This window comes from Pongo pygmaeus, chromosome 6 (genome assembly GCF_028885625.2).
Source record: "Pongo pygmaeus isolate AG05252 chromosome 6, NHGRI_mPonPyg2-v2.0_pri, whole genome shotgun sequence".
NCBI lineage: Eukaryota > Metazoa > Chordata > Mammalia > Primates > Hominidae > Pongo > Pongo pygmaeus.
Genome location: NC_072379.2, coordinates 11,626,718 through 11,644,498, shown reverse-complemented (window position 1 = coordinate 11,644,498; position 17,781 = coordinate 11,626,718). Strand labels below are relative to the sequence as shown.

Sequence of the window (17,781 nt, the reverse complement as noted above, 5' to 3'; positions counted from 1 at the left end):
CGGCCGCGCCTGCGCACTGGCCACCCGGACGGCGCGATGGCGGCGGCTACCGCCGAGACCCCCGAAGTCCTTCGGGAATGCGGTTGCAAGGGCATCCGGACCTGTCTGATCTGCGAGCGGCAGCGCGGCGGTGACCCGCCCTGGGAGCTGCCCCCAGCGGTAAGGGGTGGGAGAGGGGCCGCGCCCACAAGCGTCGCTCTGCATCTGGGGAAACTGAGGTCCAGCTTGGCCAGGATAGGGACCGGGATCGAAGCCTGTGAGGGACCCTTGCGGTAGGGGTGATGCACGGTGAGGAGATGAGGGCTTTAAGGAGCGGGCCTGGGAGTGGGGAAGGAGCTGGAACGTGGGTGGGTTCGATTACAGGTCACCTCGGGGACTCTGGGGGGATCTGCCTGCAAACCTCGACGTAGCCTCTCGGGTCTGGCGCTGGGAGCTTCACGGGCCTGCAGGGAGATGACAGGGAAAGGGTCGATCGAGGGTTCTGAATACCAGTCCAACGATGCCTGAAGGCCGTGGACGGCAATAGGCAAGGAGACAGTGAATTCCAGTTAACTAACGAAGAGGAACCCAAAGATCGCTCCAACCCAGGAGCTGGAGGCTACAGTGAGCTATGATCGAGCCACTGTCTCACAAAAAGAAAATAATAAAAAAAGAAAAAGAACTCAGCGCCTTTGGGCTGGCATGGAAGGATTGTGGTTGGTTGCAAGGGCATTCCAACCCAGAAAACTGCGTGGGGTAGGAAGGTGGATTGGTGATGCCTCAGGTGAGAGAGATGAGGCTGGAGAGGTTGGCGGGGGTCTGATCACAGATGGTCCCCGGTGCATCAGCTGAGCAGGCTGGACTTGTCCCAACGGCCATGGAGAGCGCTTGAAGGGTTTTAAAGGAGTGATGAAGTCAAATGTGAATTTTAGAAAGATCCTGGGAAGGGAAGGGGCAGATATGAAGGTGTGGAGGCTGGGAAGCCAGTGAAGAAACTGCCCCAACGTCCATGGTAAAAGTGCCCAAGGTCCTATGGAAACAGCATGGCATGCCTCATGAATTAAACATAGAATTACCCATGATCCACAATCCTGCTTCTGGGTATATATCCAAAGGAACTAAAAGCAGGGTCTGGAAGAGATATTTGCACACCCATGTTCATAGCAGCATTATTCACGACAGCCCAAAGATGGAAGCAAACCAAGTATCTATCAAGATACTTGGGCTGGGTGTGGTGGCTCACGCCTGTAATCCCAGCACTTTGGGAGGCTGAGGTGGGCAGATCACCTGAGGTCAGGAGTTTGAGACCTGCCTGGCTAACATGGCAAAACCCTGCCTCTACTAAAATTACAAAAACTTGCCGGGCTTAGTGAGGCACAGCTGTAATCCCAGCTACTCAGGAGGCTAAGGCAAGAGAATCGCTTGAACCCAGGAGGCAGAGGTTGCAGTGAGCCGAGATCACCACTGCACTCCAGCTTGGGTGACAGAGAAAGACTCCTTCTCAAAAAAAAAAGAGATGAATTGATCCACAAAACGTGGTGTACATAGTGGAATACTATTCAGCCTTAAAAAGGAAGGACAGGCCGGGCACGGTGGCTCACACCTGTAATTCCAGCACTTCGGGAGACTGAGGCAGGCGGATCACCTGAACCCAGGAGTTGAGACCAGCATGGGCAACATGGTGAAACCCTACCTCTACAAAAAATTAGCCATGCATGGTGACACGCACCTGTAGTCCCAGCTACCCAGGAGGCTGAGGTGGGAGGGTTGCTTGAGCCTCAGAGGTCAAGGCTGCAGTGAGCTGTGATCACACCACTGCCCTCCAGCTTGGGCAACATAGTGAGACCCTGTCTCAAAAAAAAAAAAAAAAAAAAGACATTTTGACATATGTTACAGCATGGATGAACCTTGGGGACACGATGCTAAGTTAAGGAAGCAGTCACAGAAGACAAATACTGCAGGATTCCTGTTGTGTGAGCTATGTAGGGTAGTCACAGGGACAGAAAGTAGAAGGGTTGTTGCCAGGGGCTCTGGAAGGGGAGATGGGGACCTGTTGTTTAATAGGGAAAGAGTTTCAGTTTTGCAAGATGAAGAAGTTCTGACTGGTGCTGATGGCTGTACACCAATATGAATGAACTTAAGAGTTTTAATTTGTGGAAGGGGCCAGGTGCGGTGGCTCATGCCTATAATCCCAGCCCTTTAGAAGGCTGAGGCAGGAGGATCGTCTGAGTCCAGGAGTTTGAGACCAGCTTGGACAACATAGCAAGACCCTGTCTCTACAAAAAATTTAAAAATTAGCTAGATGTGGTGGTGTGTGCTTATAGTCCCAGTTACTTGGGAGGCTGAGGTGGGAGGATTGCCTGAGCCCAGGAGGTCAAGGCTGCAGTGAGCTGTGAGCGCCACTACACTCCAGCCTGAGTGACAGAGCGAGACCCTGCCTCAAACAAAAAAAAAAAAAAAAAAAAGAAAGAAAAAAAATTGTGGCAAGTCTGACCTGTGCCAGTGGCCATGTGAAGGTGACACCTTCCCAACCCGATGGCTATGGAACAAGGAGAGTGAGGTGTCCAGGATCTCAGGGCCCGGGGGCAGTTCCTCACTGGCTTTCCAGCCTGCACCCCTTCATATCTGCCCCTCCCCCCTCCAGATCTTTCTAAAATTCACATTTGACCTCGTCACTCCTTTAAAACCCTTCAAGAGTGCTCCATGGCCTTTCGGACAAGTCCATCCTGCTCAGCTGACATACAAGGGACTCCCAGTTTTAATGTTTCCCGTGGGAGGGCCCCAGGAGCAGGAGGAGATAGTGCCAATCTCAGGAGGTGTCTGAGCTGGAGTCGGTGGCTGGAAGTAAAGTGTTAGAAGGGGCTGAGGTTCCTGGAGGGAAGAACAGAGAAAGACAGCGGCCCACAGTGAGTGGCAGCCCAGGGTGTGAGGGGCCTGGAGATGGGAGAGGAAGAGGAGACAGGCCACAGAGCCCAGGGCTGAGTTCTGGTGGCCTCGGAGGTCCTCAGTGGGTGACTCTGGCCAGAACCTCTGCATGTCTACACCTCCTGCCCATGATAGTTATGGTACCTTCCTCTTGGGGCTGTCCTGGGGATGAAGCTAGATAATCCATGTAAAATGTTCAGTGCCATGGATGCAAATACTGGCTATTTCATGGGTGAAACTCTTTTTTAAAAATTTATTATTGGCCAGGCGTGGTGGTTCACACCTGTAATCCGAGCATTTTGGGAGGCCAAGGCGGGAGGATCACAAGGTCAGGAGTTCAAGACCATCCTGGTCAACATGGTGAAACCCCGTCTCTACTAAAATACAAGAAAAAAATTAGCTGGGCGTAGTGGCGTGCACCTGTAGTCCCAGCTACTCGGGAGGTTGAGGCAGGAGAATCACTTGAACCCAGGAGGTAGAGGTTGCAGTGAGCCGAGATCGTGCCACCACACTCCAGTCCTGGTGACAGACTGAGACTCCATCTCAAAAAAACAAACAAATGTATTATTATTATTTTCAAAATGGGTCTCACTCTGTCACCCAGGCTGGTGTCCACTAGCACAATCTCGGCTCACTGCAATCTCCACCTTCCGAGTTCAAGGGATTCTCCTGCCTCAGCCGCCTGAGTAGCTGGGACTACAGGCACGCACCACGATGCCCGGCTAGTTTTTGTATTTTTAGTAGAGATGGAGTTTCACCATGTTGGCCAGGCTGGTCTCGAACTCCTGACCCCAGGTGATCCGTCCACCTTGGCCTCCCAAAGTGTTGGGATTACAGGCGTGAGCCACCATGCCCGGTGTGGTTTCTACTTTCTTTAGCATGGGGGAGCCCTTAGAGTACCGCCAGGCCTCGGGGATGGTGGCAGAGCAGAGAGGGACATAGGGTGGGAGTTGAGTGACAGCCCAGGGTATGAGGATTGAGGGGTGATGCTGGGTCTGGAAAGGTGCCCTGAGGACAAGAGTGAAGAGAAGGGAGGTTGGGGCACTGAGGAGCTTAGCTGAACACTCAGCTCTGTAGGGAAGGAGGCTGCCCTCCTAGATGACCCTCAGGCTGGTGATAGGCACGGGCCAGACCCTGGGACACCGGGGTGGCATCAGCAAAGACCTAAAGAGATTAGGGTGCACAGATTCAAGGTAGTCAGGCAGTTTGGGGCCTCCTGGAAGCAGCTGAGGAGATGGGAGTGCAGGAGGTGCTGTCCAGCCTCGGGCTGGTTCCTTAACTTTGCTGAGCCTCATTTGTAAAATGGAGAAGGAAAAACGTGTTGTACAAACCCTTCTCTTTTATGGGGGAGGAAAGTGAGAAAGGAAACCAATCAAATCCGTGTTAGCTCAAGAGGGCTGCGGGCCTTCCCCGGTCAGCCTGGGGCAGAGGCTCTGCCTGCACCTCCCCTTAGACTCCAGCTGCCTTCCACGGTGTCCTGAGGGGAAGAATGAGCCATCAGAGGGGCTCCTGAGGGCACACAAGTGCCAGGGGCTGCCATGGCTCCAGGATGTGTCTTTCCTTTTTTTTTTTTTTTTTTTTTTTTTTGAGACAGGGTCTTGCTTTGTTGTCCAGGCTGGAGTGCAGTAGCGCAACCATGGCTCACTGTAGCCTCAACCTCCTAGGCTCAAATGATCCTCCTGCCTCAGCCTCCTGAGTGGCTGAAATGACAGGTGTGCTCTGCCACACCCAGCTAATTTTTATTTAAACTTTTTTTTTTTTTTTTTTGAGTCTCACCCTGTGGCCCAGGCTGGAGTGCAGTGGTGCCATCTTGGCTCACTGCAACCTCTGCCTTCTGGGTTTAAGCAATTCTCCAGCCTCAGCTTCCTGAGTAGCTGGGATTACAGGCACCTGCCACCACGCCTGGCTAATTTTTGTATTTTTAGTAGAGATGGGGTTTCACCATGTTGGCCAGGCTGGTCTTGAACTCCTGACCTCAGCTGATCCACCTGCCTCGGCCTCCCAAAGTGCTGGAATTACAGGCGTGAGCCACCGCGCCCGGCCTGTTTTAACTTTTCGTAGGGACCAGGTCTCGCTGTGTTGCCCAGCCTGTGGACCTGTGTTTCTTTTGCAGAAAACATACCGTTTCGTTTACTGCTCCGACACTGGCTGGGCCGTGGGCGCAGAGGAGTCTGACTTTGAGGGCTGGGCCTTCCCCTTCCCAGGAGTGATGCTGATCGAGGACTTTGTGACCCGGGAGGAAGAAGCTGAGTTGGTGCGGCTCATGGACCGTGACCCCTGGAAGCTCTCCCAGTCTGGACGGAGGAAGCAGGTAGACTGACCCTGAGCTCATGGGGGGTGCTGGGCTGCGCTGAGGGGACAGCCCTACTGCTGGGGGCCGTCCCCCTCCTTGCAGCCACACCCCACAAACCTCCAGGTTTGGTAGTGGGCGAGTTCCCCAGACCTTGGGGCTGTGGGCAGCCAGACTCACTGCAGGACATGTGTCCGACGGGCAGAGGTGCACCCGGGCACCCCATCTCCCCGTGATATGCGCTGCTGGGCTCTCTGCCCCTCTCTGCAGCTGGCTTGGTCGTGGTGAAGGCACCCCATTCTCCCAAGCTGCAGGCGCCCCCACCTCCCATTGTCACCATCAGTGTCCTGTCTCCTCACACGCATTCCCACCTTCCCCCTCCCCGGGCCCACCGCTCCCTCCAACTCCTTCCCCACCTGTGTCCAAACATCCCCAGGTGCCCCCTCACCCTTCATTGTAGTTTGTTTTTTTTTTTTTTTTTTTGAGACAGAGTCTCGCTCTGCCACCCAGGCTGGGGTACAGTGGCATGACCTGAACTCACTGCAACCTCTGCCTCCCGGGTTCAAGCCATTCTTCTGGCTCAGCCTCCCAAGTAGCTGGGACTACAGGTGCCCACCACTATGCCCAGCTAATTCTTGTATTGTTAGTGGAGACGGGGTTTCACCATGTTGACCAGGCTGGTCTCGAACTCCTGACAAGTGATCCGCCCGCCTCGGCCTCTCAAAGTGCTGGGATTACAGGCATGAGCCACCGCGCCCGGCCCCATTCTTTTGTGACATCCTGTTGGATGTTTGTACATTTCATTTCCTCATTCATCTGTCGATGGACATTGGCGTTGTTGTCACTTTTTGGCTGTTGTGAACATTTGTGTACAGGTTTTTTGTTTTTTTTTTTTTTTTTTTTTTTGAGACAGGGTCTCGCTCTGTCGCCCAGACTGGAGTGCAATGGTGCGATCTCGGCTCACCACAGCCTTGACCCCCCCAGGCTCTAGCGGTCCTCCTACTTCAGCCTCCTGAGTAGCTGACACTAAGGCATGTGCTACCAAGCCCAGATAATTATTATTATTTTGAGACAGGGTGTCTCATTCTGTCTCCCAAGCTGGAGTACAGTGGCTCAGTCTCCACTCACCGCAGCCTCAACCTCCTGAGCTCCAACAGTCCTCTCACCTCAGCCTCCTAAGTAGCTGGGACTAAGGCCTGTGCCACCACATCTGTCTAATTTTTGTTTTTTTACTAGAGACGGAGTTTTGCTATGTTGCCCAGGCTGGTCTCGAACTCCTGGGCTCAAACAATCCACCTGCCTGGGCCTCCCAAAGTGTTGGGATGATAGGCGTGAGCCACCATGCCCAGCCTAATTTTTAAATTTCTTGTAGAAAGGAGGTCTCACTTTGTTGCCCAGACTGGTCTCGAACTCCTGGCCTCAAGAGCTCCTTCCGCCTCAGCCTTCCAAAGCGCTGGGATTACAGGCACGCACCACCACGCCCGGCCATTTGCTGTCACTTCTGTCTCCTTGAGTCTGCCTCCTCCTGCTTCACCTCCATGAAGCCAGGGGGCTTTTGCTTGCCTCGGTCACTGTGATTGAATTCTTCCGACCTAGTCTGTGGTAGACATCTTGGTAAACTCAGACACCTCACGTCCTTTTTGTCTTCATCCTTTAGGACTATGGCCCCAAAGTCAACTTTCGGAAACAGAAGCTAAAGACCGAGGGCTTCTGTGGGCTCCCCAGCTTCAGCCGGGAGGTGGTGCGGAGGATGGGCCTCTACCCGGGGCTGGAGGGCTTCCGGCCCGTCGAGCAGTGCAACCTGGACTACTGCCCCGAGCGGGGCTCTGCCATCGACCCCCACCTGGACGACGCCTGGCTGTGGGGGGAGCGGCTGGTCAGCCTCAACCTCCTGTCCCCCACCGTGTTGTCCATGTGTCGGGAGGCGCCCGGGAGCCTGCTCCTCTGCTCGGCCCCGTCGGCTGCCCCGGAGGCCTTGGTGGACAGCGTGATAGCACCCAGCAGGTCGGTGCTATGCCAGGAGGTGGAGGTGGCCATCCCCTTACCCGCCCGCTCCCTGCTGGTCCTCACGGGGGCCGCACGGCACCAGTGGAAGCACGCCATCCACCGCAGACACATCGAGGCCCGCCGCGTCTGTGTCACTTTCCGGGAGCTGTCGGCTGAGTTCGGCCCCGGAGGGAGGCAGCAAGAGCTGGGCCAGGAACTGCTGCGGATCGCCCTCTCCTTCCAGGGAAGACCCGTGTGAGCCGCCTCCCTGGCTCCAGACTTGACTGATCCTGGGATTGAAATGAGGAGCACAGAACAGGGCCTCCTGCAACTCACGGGGTTTCAAGAGAAGATGGCTGACCCCTGATGCTGTGAGCAGTGTGAGCCCCGCCCAGGTTTGGGAACGCACCTCCGGGCAGCACCCTTCCACCTGGACCGTGGCCACACTTGCTTTGGTTATTTAGTTTGTCACAGTCTTGGGGACATGGGACCATTTGAGCTTAAAAAATACTAGGGGCCGGGCACAGTGGCTCACGCCTGTAATCCTAACACTTTGGGAGGCTGAGGTGGGTGGATCACTTGATGCCAGGAGTTCGAGACCAGCCTGGCCTACACGGTGAAAACCTGTCTCTACAAAAAGTACAAAAATTAGCCGGGTGTGGTGACTCGCACCTGTAATCCCAGCTACTCGGGAGGCTAAAGTGGGAGAATTGCTTGAACCCAGGAGGCGGAAGTTGCAGTGAGCCAAGATCACGCCACTGCACTCCAGCCTCGGCGACAGAGCAGGACTGTTTTGAAAAAAAAAAAAAAAAAAAAAAAAAAAGGGAACATATTAAATGATTTTCACCTTTATTATGCATCTATTTTCATGGGGTTTCCTGATATCTCACCGTCCAGTCCCTTCATTTGGGGAACGTGTTGCATTAGGGAACAGAGTTGGTTGGTTGAAGATTTGAAGTTTAGACTAAAGAGCTCTTCAGAGTCAGGCTCAGCCTGACTCATGCTTGACACCCCCACGCCCACGGGGGTTGGGGATGTGAGGAGGGCAGGGAAATCTGAGAGCCTCCTCCCAGCCCCATAACGCTGTTAACAAGTAGGAAAAATTAAAGCTCCCGGCCAGGCGCAGTGGCTCACACCTGTAATCCGAGTACTTTGCGGGGCTGAGGTGGGAAGATCGCTTGAGGCCAGCCTGGGCAACATAGTGAGACCCCCATCTCTACAAAAAATACAAACCTTAGCTGGGCGTCTGGGCATGGTGGCACACACTTGTAGTCCCAGCCACTCGAAAGGCTGAGGCGGGAGGATGGCTTTACCACGAGGTCAAGGCTGCATTGAGCTCATGATCATACCACTGCACTTACTTGGCAACAGAGCAAGACCCTGTCCCTAAAATAAATAAAAGGAAAACATAAAAAGCTCCTCACCTCCCACCTCACCAGGAGGCTATTCCTTTGTGATGGGGCTGTGTGGGGGGGGCTTACCTGGATGGGGTAGCTGCTCTGCTGTTCCTGTGGCTGGGCGAGGGGCAGGCTGTGGAGGCTGAGGGGGTGGCCTGGACCCATGTGGCCAGCCCTCTCCCACCACTATGGGAAAAAATGTTCAGTTCCCCACCACCTGCTGGGAACTAAATCCAGGGGAACAGGAAAGGTTCGGGGCCAGCACCACTCTTTATAGTCACCCCCAGAACCCTCTGGGAGCTGTCAGGTGGCGGAGCCATGCACTGTCTGTAAAGCAGCGTCCCAGCCACTGAGCCCCCAGGAGGGCTGAAGAGCCCCGCATAGACCCCGGGGAGAGGCTGATGGGTTTCCAGTGGCTGTGACAGCCCAGCCACCGGGTAGGAGGAAGTGGCTCCCAGGCCACCTTAACTTCGGCTCCCTGGTCAACTCACTTGGAGCAAGAGCACAGAGCCCGGCTTCCTCACCGTATCACAGCCCCAACGGGCCCCTCACTGCGCATCCAGATGTGAGTCGGGTCGGAGCTCCAGCTGATCCTCACTGCACTGGAGCAGATAAGCCAGCCCGCGGGTCCACTCTTGAGGGGGCCAGTGCAGGGTCTCTGCCCCCGACAGGCTGGGCTGGCCCCTGCAGGATGTTCCAGCAATGGGGAGGGACATCTGGAGAACGATGCACACAGAGACTTGGAGGGGAGAGGCCTGGTGAGGCTTGGGGATGCTGTGGAGCAAAGAAACCTCCCTCCCTGGGGTCCTTCCATGCTGGCCCTTCCAGCACTCCTGCAGAGCACACTTTAGGAAACTCCATTACCTGTTAAGTTCGTGACACCAGAGTTGGGTCTGTCCTTGAAGCTGTGACACGAAGACCCATGGTGACACCTTACCCAACCAGGATGGGGCTGGAGAAGGCCACGCTGGGATGCTTCTGCCACAGCCTGGCCCCCGTACACTGCCCCATAGCCTCGTATGTCTCCTTTTTCTTTTTTCTTTTCCTTTCTTTCTCTTTTTCTTTTCTTTTTTCTTTCTTTCGGTGGGGCGGGGCAGGGTCTTGCTCTGTTGCCCAGACTGGAGTGCAGTGGCACAATCGTGGCTCACTGCAGCCTTGAACTCCTGGGCTTAAGTCATCCTCCCCCTCAGCCTCCCCAGTAGCTGGAACTACAGGCATGTGCTACCATACCCAGCTAGTTGTTTTGTTTTGATTTTTAGTGGAGATAGAGTCTTGCTATGTTGCCCAGGCTGGTCTCAAACTCTTGGGCTCAAGCGATCCTCCCGCCTCAGCCTCCCAAAGCGCTGGGAATAACGGGTGTGCGCCCCTCTGCCCAGCCTGCCCCATGTGTTTCTGCAGGGCTGGGCCCCAGGAGCCACCAGCTACAGGGTGACGTCTGCTTACCCGTGTTTGGAGCGGCCATTTCTGCATCCATCAGCACACTTTCCTCAGCAGAACAAGCCGCCCACTCTCATGCTCTTGGAGCTTCAAGCAAGGGGACGGTGAGGCATGGGACTGGGACACGCCCAAATAGGGAAGTGCCTGCTCCAAGGGCGGCTTCCGGAGATATCCCGCTCCAGAGCAGGCCCAGCGGGGGCTCAGCTGACATCCCTCAGCCGCTTCGGAAGGATGCTCAGGAAACAGCACTTCCTGTTTGCTCAGAGTGGCAGGTGGTGAGGCTGAGGTTGGTCCTCCCTCACAGGCAGGGACAGGGGCCAAGCTCCATGCAAAGCCCGTTCTCTGGGGTTATTCCTGCCTCCATTTGTGTTCAGCCGGCCTGTCCCCTATCCCACAGTACCCATGGGTGAGTGGGCCACAGACGGGCTGGGAAAGGGGTTGAGACATGGTCTCACTTATTTTACCCAGGCTGGAGGGCAGTGGCACAATCTTGGCTCACTGCAGTCTCGACCTCCCTGGGCTCAGATGATTCTCCCACCTCAGCCTCCCCAGTAGCTGGGACTACAGGCAGGCGCCACCAAGCCCGGGTAATTTTTGTATTTTTGTAGAGACAGGGTCTCATGTTGTTGCCCAGGCTGGTCTCGAACTCCTTGGCTCAAGCGATCCGCCCACCTCAGCCTCCCAAAGTGCTGGGATTACAGGTGTGAGCTATAGGTTGCCAGGTTCTACATGGGTTTTGGCTCTTGTCTGGGCCTTGCCCTCCTGGGCCTCACCAGGGCTCTGCAGCATCTGAGGCAAAAAGTCTTGGGCCGGACAAGGTGGCTCACGCCTATAATCCCAGCACTTTGGGAGGCTGAGGCAGGAGGATCACTTGAGGTCAGGAGTTCAAGACCAGCCTGGCCAACATGGCAAAACCCCGTCTCTACTAAAAATACAAAAATTAGCCAGGCGTGATGATGGGCGCCTGTAATCCTAGCTACTCAGGAGGCTGAGGCAGGAGAATCACTTGAGCCCGGGAGGTGGAGGTTACAGTGAGCCAAGATCATACCATTGCACTCCAGCCTGGACGACAGAGTGAGACTCTATCTGGGGAAAAAAAAAAAAGACTGCGTCGATAATCTGCTGGGTGTGGAGTGGGTCCTTCAATGCCAGTGACTTGTGTCCTGCCCTTGACAGGGGTGGGGCAGATTTTCCCTTTAAGGAAACTGCAGCCTCCACCGGAAGTGCAGTCTTTCTCAAGGCTTGTGGGCTTGCTGGCCCGGGGCTCGGTACTGAGGCCACTGCCCAGCCCAAGGGGCAGCCTGGCCTCTCAGGGTTGGCAGAACCAAGGCACTGCCCCAGACGCTTTCCATGGAGTGGTGCCAGTTGCTTGGCACACCTGATTCCTAGCAGCCTCTAGGGTGAAGTGCCAGAGTTAAAAATATTAACAAGGCCTGGCACAGTGGCTCATGCCTGTAATCCAGCACTTTGGGAGGCTGAGGCCAGCGGATCACTTGAGGCCAGGAGTTCGAAACCAGCCTGGCCAGTGTGATGAAACTCAGTCTCTATTAAAAATGCAAAAAAAAGGCTGGGTGCGGTGGCTTACACCTGTAACCCCAGAACTTTGGGAGGCTGAGGCAGGCGGATCATCTGAGGTCGGGAGTTTGAGACCAGCCTGGCTAACATGGAGAAACCCCATCTCTACTAAAAATACAAAAATAAGCCAGGTGTGGTGGCGCATGCCTGTAATCCCAGCTACTTGGGAGGCTGAGGCAAGAGAATTGCTTGAACCTGGGAGGCAGAGGTTGCGGTGAGCTGAGATTGTGCCACTGCACTCCAGCCTGGGCAACAAGAGCAAAACTCTATCTCAAAAACCAACAACAACAACAACAAAAATTAGCGGGGCATGGTGCATGCCTGTAGTCCCAGCTTTTCAGGAGGTTGAGGCAGGAGAATTGCTTGAACCCGGGAAGTGGCGGTTGCAGTGAGCTGAGATCATGCCACTGCACTCCAGCCTGGGAGACAGAGAGAGACTCTGTTTCAAAAAAACAAAACAAAACAAACAGAAATTCTTTCCTAGAAGAGGGCCTCTACCTCAGTGGCCGACAAAAAAACAGAATGGGCCAGGCATGGTGGCTCACACCTGTAATCCCAGCACTTTGGGGGGCCAAGGCAGGAGGGTCGCTTGAGGCCAGAAGTTCAAGACCAGACTGGGCAACATAGCAAGATCCCATCTCTACAAAAAAACATTAGCTGGGCGTGGTGGTGTGTGCCTGTAATCCCAGCTACTTGGGAGGCTGAGGTGGGAGGATTGCTTGCGCCCAGAAGCTGGAGCCTGCAGAGAGCTGTGATTGCACCACTGCACTCCAGCTCCGGCCTGGGCAATAGAGCCAGACCGTGTCTCTAAAATAAATCTATAAACATAGGCCGGGCAAGGTGGCTCACACCTGTAATCCCAGCACTTTGGGAGGCTGAGGTGGGCAGATCACGAGGTCAGGAGTTCGAGACCAGCCTGGCCAACATGGTGAACCCCGTCTCTACTAAAAATACAAAAATTAGCCAAGCATGGTGGTGCGTGCCTGTAATCCCAGCTACTTGGGAGGCTGAGGCACAAGATCGCTTGAACTCGGGAAGAGGAGGTTGCAGTGAGCCAAGATCATGCCACCGCATTCCAGCTTGGGCGACAGAGCGACTCTGTCTCAAAAAAAAAAAGGCTGTCTGGTGCTTCCTCAGCAGTGCCACCAGCCCGCAGGAGGGACCCACCTGTTCCTGCTGCCCCACAGGGACCTGGGGCTGGAGAATGTCCTGAGGTGACCAGTGCTCCGGTGGCTCCTCTCCTGAAGGGACTGGGGGGACCTCCAAGCTGACCCTGTCCAGGTGGGCTCTGTTGTTGCTCAGCCACCCTCTGGGGCTGCCCCTTCTTTTGCTTCTGGAAAGAGAGGGCCTTGTCTGGGAGGGGAAGCAGCAAGCAGAGGCACCCTGCGCTCTCGGGGTGGAGCCCCACGGCGGCGTGTCTGGACATGAGTACCCTGCCTCCATTCTAGAGATGTCCACGCCCCCTTGCCGGGGCATGCTGGGAGGACACTGGCCAGTGACCAGCGACAGGAGGCCAGAGGGCGCTCCAGGAGAAGGTTTTCATGCCACGATGTGGGTCCCCCAGTCAGCAGATGCCAGGGGAGGGCCAGGGGCTGCAATTTATCCCCTCTGCCCACAGCGTCCCCCCAAGAACAGAAAGACTTTGAACAGCGTCACTGGTTTATTCAGTTTCATCCAGGGCAACTGTTTTAAAAACCCGCACACAGGACAGTGGATGTGTCTGCTGCACGTGATCTACATAACACCATGCATAGATCATCAGCACGAGGCAGGTAAGGGCTGCAGCTGAGTCAGGATCCACTCAGGCTTACGTGGTCTGGTCCTCAGCAGACCCTTCCTAGAAGACGCAAAAACACATTCCGCCTTCCAAGTTTCTAAACCAGAAACACCTGCGTTTTGAAACAGGTGGTCAGGTACTAAACGGAGAGGGTGTCCCACATGGGAGGGGCCTTGGCATGTCTGGGCACCGGGAAGACTGTGCTCCAAATTAGGATGGGCCCCGGCTGGCTCCTGGGCAAATTGAGGCAGAAGCCCCTGTTTTTTTTTTTTTTTTTTTTTTTTGAGACAGAGTCTCGCTCTGTTACCCAGGCTGGAGTGCAGTGGCGTGATCTCGGCTCACTGCAACCTCTGCCTCCCGGGCTCAAGTGATTCTCCTGCCTCTGCCTCCCGAGCAGCTGGGATTACAGGCGTGTGTCACTACGCCTGGCTAATTTTTGTATTTTTAGTAGAGATGGGGGTTTCAGCATGTGGGCCAGGCTGGTCTCGAACTCCTGATCTCAGGCGATCTGCCCGCCTCTGCCTCCCAAAGTGCTGGGATTACAGATGTGAGCCACCGCACCTGGACTGGAGCCCTCTGTTCTTAAATACTCTTCAAAGTCAGGCTAAACCTCCAGAAACTGAATTTCTAAGCTGCAATGGTGTTCCCCATCGCCCATGCTGCCCTTCAAGGCGTTTCTGCAGCTCCAACAACAGCTCACCCTCTGTCTCCCCATAGGCTCTGGGGTGACCCTGAGGTTTCCTCTCCCGGCCACCATGGCCCTACCCATGGTCACTGCTATTCCCACAGCAATGGTTTGCCTCGTGCCGCGAAACTAGAAAGGCTGGAGCCGGGAGAACGAGAACCCTAGGAGAAAAAGAACAAGAAATTCCAAGACCGTCATCCTCCTAATCAGAGGGCTAGACTTGGATGTGGCTCCGTCCCCACACAAGTGCCACCATCACTGGGCACTTAATACCTGCCTGGATGCTGCCAGGCCAAGAGCTCTGCCTGGGGACCAGGTACAGTAACTGGCCCCCAGATGGCGTTCCACAGTCTGGGGAGTGTGGTACTGTGTGGGTAGGGGCACAAATGGTCCAGGAAGGTGGGTGGCAGAAGAAGGCCCAGCAGGGCCCCTCCCAAAAGACTCAGGCCAGGGTAAGGGGCTGCTGCCTCTCCCAGCCGTGGGGAGCCATTTGTTTAGGAGAGCCGGCCTGTCTTGACCGAAAGCCCCTCCTTGGAGGAACGCTGACATGCTGACATTCTTTTCTTTTTCTTTCTTCTCTTTTCTTTCTTTCTTTTTTTTTTTTTTTTTTTTAGAGACAGGGTCTCACTCTGTCACCCTCTGTCACCCAGGCTGGAGTGCAGTGGCACAATCATATTTTAGTTATTTTTCTTTTTTTTTGAGGAGTCGCCCTCTGTTGCCCAGGCTGGAGTGCAGTGGTACCATCTTGGCTCACCTCTACCTCTGCCTTCTGGGTTCAAGCGATTCTCCTGCCTCAGCCTCCCAAGTAGCTGGGACTACAGGTGAGCACCACCCACGCCCAGCTAATTTTTTGTATTTTCAGTAGAGACAGAGTTTCACCATGTTGGCCAGGCTGGTCTCGAACTCCTGACCTCAAGTGATCCGCCTGCCTTGGCCTCCCAAAGTGCTGGGATTACAGGCGTGAGCCACCGCGCCCAGCCACTCGCACAGTCATAGTTCACTGCAGCCTCTACTTCCTGGGATCAAGCAATCCTCCCGCCTCAGCCTCCCAAGTAGCTGGAACTACAGGCATGCACCACCACGCCCAGCTAATTTATTTTTATTTTTTTATTATTTTTTGAGACAGAGTTTTGCTCTGTTGTCCAGGCTGGAGTGCAGTGGCACGATCTCAGCTCACTGCAACCTCTGCCTCCTGGGTTCAAGCGATTCTCTTGCCTCAGCCTCCTGAGTAGCTGGGATTACAGGTACCCGCCACCATACCCGGCTAATTTTTTGTATTTTTGCTAGAGATGGTTTCACCATGTTGTTGCCGAGGCTGGTCTTAAAGTCCTGATCTCAAGTGATCTGCCTGCCTCAGCCTCCCAAAGTGCTAAGATTACGGGCGCGAGCCATTGCGCCCGGCCTGGCTAATTTAAAATAATTTTTTAAGAGATGGGGTCTCGCTATGTTGCCCAGGCTGGTCTCGCACCCCTGGGCCCACGTGATCCTCCCACCTCGGCCTCCCAAAGTGCTGGGATGACAGGCGTGCGCCACCTCGCCTGGCCGATGTTGATATTCTTTAGCAAAGCAAACACATATTAAACCGTAAGAGGCGTTTCTATAGGCTGCAGTAAAGTACAGACGTGCTGGAGGGCAAAGGTCGCAGACAAATGTCTGCAGGGTACACAAAGGACGAACCCCTCAGAAGACACGGGGCTCTTCTCCGGCCCCCGGGGTTGCCACAACTTTCTCGTGGGGACCCTCGGCATGACTCCCCAAGGGCCCCTCAGCACGGGGAACTGCGTGTCAGGGTCTCTGTTCTCTGCTGCAGCCACATTTCCAGAGACCCCAACCAGGCCACCCAGAATTCCACGGCACGGCCAACCTGAACCCCGGAGAGAGCTGAAGCTTTTACAAGAGATGTGATCAGAGCATGAAGAAGCCCAGTGATTTTTTTTTTTTTTTAGACAGAGTTTCGCCCTTGTTGCCCAGGCTATAGTGCAATGGCGTGATCTCAGCTCACTGCAACCTCTGCCTCCTGGGTTCAAGTGATTCTCTTGCCTCAGCCTCCTGAGTAGCTGGGACTACAGGTGCCCGCCATCACACCCGGCTAATTTTTGTATTTTTTTTTTTTTTTGAGATGGAGTCTCGCTCTGTCGCCCAGGCTGCAGTGCAGTGGCGTGATCTTGGCTCACTGCAAGCTCCGCCTCCCAGGTTCACGCCATTCTCTTGCCTCAGCCTCCCGAGTAGCTGGGACTACAGGTGCCCGCCACCACGCCCGGCTAATTTTTTGTATTTTTTTAGTAGAGACGGGGTTTCACCGTGTTGGCCAGGATGGTCTCGAACTCCTGACCTCAAGTGATCTGCCCGCCTTGGCCTCCCAAAGTGCTGGGATTACAGGCGTCCGCCACCATGCCCGGCTAATTTTGGTATTTTTAGTAGAGATGGGGTTTCACCATGTTGGTCAGGCTGATCTTAAAATACTGACCTCAGGTGATCCACCCATCTTGGCCTCCCAAAGTGCTGGGATTACAGGCGTGAGTCACTGCGCCTGGCCCCAGTGACTATTTATGAGAACAAAAGACAAGGCATGGCTGACTCTCCAGGTTACAGCTGGAGAAGAGGGGAAAGGTGGTTGGTTGTACAAGCAGCTCAGGGCAGCTGGTGCTGCGGCGTGCATGTGCGGCCCAAGAGCGTGGCTTCGGGTCTACCAGATGCCTTCAGGGAAAAGGCCAGAACCTGCACTGCACAGCACGGTCACTGTGTGTGGTAGGACCCAGTGTCGGCTGAGAGGCCTGGAGGGGTCTTGCCTCCCTTGTAGTCACTTGGTGTCATAACAAGGAGGGCACTCATTTGGCCTGGGCCGGCCCCTGGCCCCACATCCACAGGCCAGGCCAGGCCAATGGGCTTGCCTAGGCAGGAAGTCCCCCAGGCTGTCCCCTCGCTGCCTGGGGCCACAGGCAAGCTGCACAGGCTCCGGGCCCTGAGCCAGAGCCCCCGCCTCCTGCTGCCACAGCCCAGGGGAGCGGCTGAGTCAGCCTTAGAGGCCGTTCTGTGGCCGAGAGCTGGAGGCCGGTGGCTGCGGGGGGCGGGGGAGGGGTCCTTTCCCCACCCCGGTGGCCCCGCTGAGTCCGTGTGGCCAGGGCTCTGGCTGGGAAAAGAGAATTTGAGCCTAGGGTACTTTGTAGCAGCCCTCAAATAACTCAGCCTCCTCAAGGGGGCATCTCATAGATGCCCGTGAACATGTCTCCTCCAGCCTGGCCAGGCTGCCCACCATTGGAAACATCCCCCAGGGCCTGACCCCACTGCCGAGGGCTGCAGCACCCCCCACACCTGCTGGGCTGACGTGTGTCCTGGCTCCTGTCTTCCCCCGAAGCCAGGCCACCCAGCTCCCTCCAGGGCCAGGTGGGGAAGCAGCAAGCCCTGGCATGCACCTGCACCCACTCAAACGCTGAAGCCCTCGTGTCATCACTGTCACACAGGCCACTCAGCACCCATGAAGTCCACCACGGGTATCTGGGGCAATCCTTCTCTGAAAGCAAAACCCTACCCTGGCTCTCCCAGGTCTGCCAGCCACGCATGACAGGTCTGAGACTCCCCCGGACCACTGGGTGCTGCTTGGAGCCCCTCCTGGCCCAGGACTGATGGGCAGATCCCGCTGGAGCCTCTTCACTGTGTCCCCGACCCAGGAAACCCCGAGGCCAAGGAACCAGCCTGGCTTTGCCCCCAACGCTCTTAGCAACACAGTCCG

At 55.4% G+C, this 17,781-nt stretch overlaps 1 protein-coding gene across 1 annotated transcript; it reads left to right on the top strand.

The window, feature by feature from the left end:
* The first annotated feature begins 17 nt into the window (after nt 1–17).
* Nucleotides 18–8,032, top strand: ALKBH4 (alkB homolog 4, lysine demethylase). The gene is made up of 3 exons (XM_054496523.2): nt 18–159; nt 5,018–5,215; nt 6,852–8,032. Exons 1-3 carry the CDS (start codon nt 37–39, stop codon nt 7,437–7,439), a joined length of 909 nt encoding a protein of 302 aa, XP_054352498.1. The 5' UTR covers nt 18–36; the 3' UTR covers nt 7,440–8,032.
* The last annotated feature ends 9,749 nt before the right edge of the window (nt 8,033–17,781 follow it).